The 4,214-nt window shown below is 53.4% G+C and overlaps 1 protein-coding gene across 1 annotated transcript in view; it reads left to right on the forward strand.

The window, feature by feature from the left end:
* Positions 1 to 291: 291 nt before the first annotated feature.
* LOC108540774 (tumor necrosis factor receptor superfamily member 10D-like) overlaps positions 292 to 4,214 on the forward strand; it is a gene marked incomplete at its 5' end in the record, with an annotated part of 9,145 nt that continues 5,222 nt past the window's right edge. The window contains 4 exons of the mRNA XM_017889957.1: positions 292 to 418; positions 1,752 to 1,863; positions 3,178 to 3,422; positions 3,997 to 4,028. Coding sequence (XP_017745446.1) covers positions 292 to 418; positions 1,752 to 1,863; positions 3,178 to 3,422; positions 3,997 to 4,028 — 516 coding nt within the window. The remainder of the gene's footprint in view (positions 419 to 1,751; positions 1,864 to 3,177; positions 3,423 to 3,996; positions 4,029 to 4,214) is intronic.

The following is a 4,214-nucleotide window of genomic DNA, read 5'->3' on the forward strand; positions in this document are numbered from 1 at the left end:
AATGTAGTGTTTTGGATATTTTAGGTTCAAAAGTAGATTGTTAAAATTAACTTGACCCTTCTTTTTACTGTTTTAATACGGCTGTCATAGAATTTGAATTTTGCGTGTGGTTTGTATTATATTTCTGTCAGCAGTGCCAGTCCAAGGTGTGTAATAGATGCAGAACTGATGACAAGACCAAGCCTGGAAGAGTGGATTTCTCCGTCTGGATTCCACTGAGGGCCAAAAGAGAAGTTTTCCAGCCACTGCCAGCCTCTGGGAATTCTGTGGTGACTCATTCATTGGCTTTTCTCTCCTTTTCCAGGATCTCATAGATCAGAACATACTGGAGCCTGTAACCCGTGCACAGAGGGTGTGGATTACACCAACGCTTCCAACAATTTGCCTTCTTGCCTTCTATGTACAGTTTGTAAATCAGGTACAGAATGTGTGGACCTCTTGCCCAGAGGTGGAGTACATAGTGATGAGGTGGGTGGGAGCTGTAGCTGATATGAGTTGGGGAACCAAGTTCTAGCCCAACTTTGTCTTCGTCATGCCCGTTCCATGATTATGACTGGTTGATTAAAAAAAAAAAAAAAAAAAAGAAATTTTTTTTTTTAGACGGAGTTTCGTTCTTGTTGCCGAGGCTTGAGGGCAATGGCATGATCTTGGCTCACTGCAACCTCCGCCTCCCGGGTTCAAGCGATTCTCCTACCTTAGCTTCCTGGGTAGCTGGGACTACAGGCATGCGCCACCACGCCTGGCTGATTTTGTTTGTTTGTTTGTGTGTTTTGAGACTATGTCTCGCTCTGTTGCCCAGGCTGGAGTGCAGTGGCACCATCAGGGCTCACTGCAAGCTCCGCCTCCTGAGTTCACGCCATTCTCCTGCCTCAAGCTCCTGGATAGCTGGGACTACAGGCGTCCACCACCACATCTGGCTAATTTTTTTTGTATTTTTAGTAGAGATGAGGTTTCACCGTGTTAGCCAGGATGGTCTCGATCTCCTGACCTCGTGATCCGCCCGCCTCGGCCTCCCAAAGTGCTGGGATAACAGGTGTAAGCCAACGTGCCCGGCCAGTTTTTTGTATTTTTAGTAGAGACAGGGTTTCTCCATGTTGGCCAGGCTGGTCTCGAACTCTGACCTCAGGTGATCCACCCACCTCAGCCTCCCAGAGTGCTGTGATTAGAGGTGTGAGCCACTGTGCCCAGCCAAAATCTTTTCTATAATGCATACCAACTGGCTGGGAACTCTTCTGAACTATTGCCTGCAAGGGGGTGGGGGCATCATTACAGCACAGAGGAGGCCTGGCCCAGTGGACAGGGCTGGGTTCCAGTGGTGGCACGGGTCTGCTCCGGGAGCAGGCTGTTTCCTCCGGGGCTCTGTGCTCCTGGCAGGTGCTTGGCCTCACTCAGCCTTCAGGTTCTCAGGCCCCTCCCAATCAAGGCCAGGTCTTTTGGGAAGTCCCCCAAGGGCTCCTTTCCTTGCAGAGTCTCTCAGGTGATGCCCTTGCGCCTCCCTTGCTACTGACCTTGCCACCTCAACAATGCTTTTCCCCTAATCTGATGTAATAAATAATCGTGGTCCTTTTGTATTGGTCCTTATGTACAGGGTGGGTGTCCTGTATGAGTCCCGAGTATGCTGGTGCAGAAACCGGCCCTCAGAACTCCTTGGTGAACTGAGTTGAGCTGAGTGGGAGGGGATGGGGTGGTGAGGAAGGGTGGACTGACATGTCAGGGAAACACATTCCCAAAACCTTATGCTCTGTTGTCAGGTCAAACAAATAAAAGTGCCTGCACCACGACCAGAGACACTGTGTGTCAATGTGAAAAAGGAAGCTTCCAGGATGAAAACTCCCCTGAGATGTGCCGGAAGTGCAGCACAGGGTGAGACAGCAGCCAGGGGCTCCCGACAGCTTTCAACAACCTGAAAAGACCTGAGTCACCTCGTACCTCTGTCTCTCCCCTGACCCCATGAGGCATCCCTGAGCCTATGGGGTTTCCTGAGCCTGCGGTGGCCCCTCCTGGTCCATCTGCCTGTCCCCACCCCTACTCCCTGTGGCAGCCCCTTCCCATACCCTCCCTAACCAGAGTCCCTTTGGCCAGGCTGAATTGTTCACTGGGCACAGGAGGTGACTTTCTAGGTCCCTTGAAAGTTTTCAGGGGACCTAGGAAATGTGATTTCCTTTTGAAATCAGAAGAAAACACTTGAATCCAGCCTGGCTTGTGTTTGTCCTTATTCCAAATTGGTTTTAAAAAAATGTAATTTTAAATTTTTTTTTTTTTTTTTTGAGACGGAGTCTGGCTCTGTCGCCCAGGCTGGAGTGCAGTGGCCGGATCTCAGCTCACTGCAAGCTCCGCCTCCTGGGTTTACGCCATTCTCCTGCCTCAGCCTCCCGAGTAGCTGGGACTACAGGCGCCCGCCACCTCGCCCGGCTAGTTTTTTGTATTTTTTAGTAGAGACGGGGTTTCACTGTATTAGCCAGGATGGTCTCGATCTCCTGACCTCGTGATCCGCCCGTCTCGGCCTCCCAAAGTGCTGGGATTACAGAATTTTAAATATTTTTTATGCAGGTGGAGACCCATAAAGGAAAAAGTGCCTGTAGCTCACAAAAATCATAATAAGGCTGTGGGTGGAGCTCCCTTAAGTTCCCATGAGGACCTGAGCCCATCCCTCTGGCCTCACTCCTGGCCTCTGACTTCTCAATAAGTCCTTCTTTTTCCTATTTGGGTTTTAGGGGCAAGGAGAAACTTGCTCATCTCTGGCCCTCCACTGTTTGCTGTGATTGGGAGGAACCAGCAGCAGACAGGGTGGGGCGAGGGCTCACTGGTACTGTGGGTTAACTGGAGGAAGGGGCTCAGCTTGTGGCCACAGGGGTTTGTGATCTTCCCCTGGAGTGTGGCTCCTCCTAGTGCAGCCTCCCCTGCAGCCCAGGGAAGCTCAGTGTGTGCCCAGCACAGAAGGCTCCTGGAGCTGCAGCTCTGACCCCAGAGCAGGGAGGCTGAGGGGCTGAAGTGCGCATGTTCAGACCCTTCCCCAGCCTCAAGAGGGGAGCATAGGGGAACCCCCTGCAGACACGAGGAACCTATCCTTCTCTGACATCCTCTCAAGGACATTGGGCAGGGAGCATGGCTCCTCTTTCATCTCACCTGGCCAGCTTTCCATCAGGAGTCCCCGTCTCCCTCCCTGTGTGTACCCAGGTGTCCCAGAGGGTCGATCGAGGTCAGTGATTGTACGCCCTGGAGTGACATCAACTGCAGTGCATCAGCTGCCAGTTCCACTGAGAAAACCCCCGCAGCGGAGGACACAGTGCCCACCGGACTGGGGACTCCTGCCCTTTGCGGTCTCATAGCTGGCATCGTTACAGTCATTCTGTTTGCGGCTGTGTTTGTTTACATCTTACGTCAGAAGAAACTCATTTCTTCACTGAAAGGCATCTGCTCAGGTAGGTGCTGGCTGAGGGTGGGGGCGCTGGACACTGTCTGCCCTGCCCCCTCCCACTCTGTTCCCACAGACAGTAATCCCCATCCCTGCCCCTGGTCCAAGTGTCTTCAGCCTGGCTCGATCTTTCTCCTTGTGATCGCCCCATCCCCACATCCTGTTTATCCCCCAGGACCCGTGTATCATCGCCTCTCTGGGCTGGGGGGTCCCCTCATCTCCCAGTCAAGTCTAGGAGGGCAGGGCCAGTTCCTCCCACCTTCAGGCCCAACCAGGCAGGGGGCAGTCGGCTCCTCAACTGGGTGACAAGGGTCAAGATGAGAAGTGGTTGCAGGATTTATTCAGCCTCGGTCAGAGCAGAACATAGAGATTTTCCACGTGTTGGTTTTTACTCTAGTTCCCCTTCTCATCCCCCTTCCTCAGGGTGTCCCCGAATTGCAAGGCCCTATTCCTGTTCCCAGCCCCAGGGCTCCTTGTCCAGTGTCCCTGCCCCCAGCCCACCCCTGTGCCCCGCTGTCCTCTGGGAGGGAGGTGCTGTGTGGGCGCCTCCCTGCCTGCTAAGGAGACTCCTTCTCTTCCAGGTGGTGGAGGGGACCCCGAACGTGTGTGCAGAGTGAGTTGGTTTCTCCAGAAACTGGGGGCTTCATGGGTTCAGGAACTGCTTCCCGTCCACTGCCGAGCCCGGGTGGGCACAATTCCTTGTCCTCATAGCTGCCCTGACTCTAACGTGGCCTGGGGTATCTGGGCTGACTGTGGGGGACACATGGCCATTTTGAGCAGCACACAGACTGGCGGGCCG

This window comes from Rhinopithecus bieti, unplaced genomic scaffold (genome assembly GCF_001698545.2).
Source record: "Rhinopithecus bieti isolate Rb0 unplaced genomic scaffold, ASM169854v2 scaffold_20129, whole genome shotgun sequence".
NCBI classification, from domain to species: domain Eukaryota; kingdom Metazoa; phylum Chordata; class Mammalia; order Primates; family Cercopithecidae; genus Rhinopithecus; species Rhinopithecus bieti.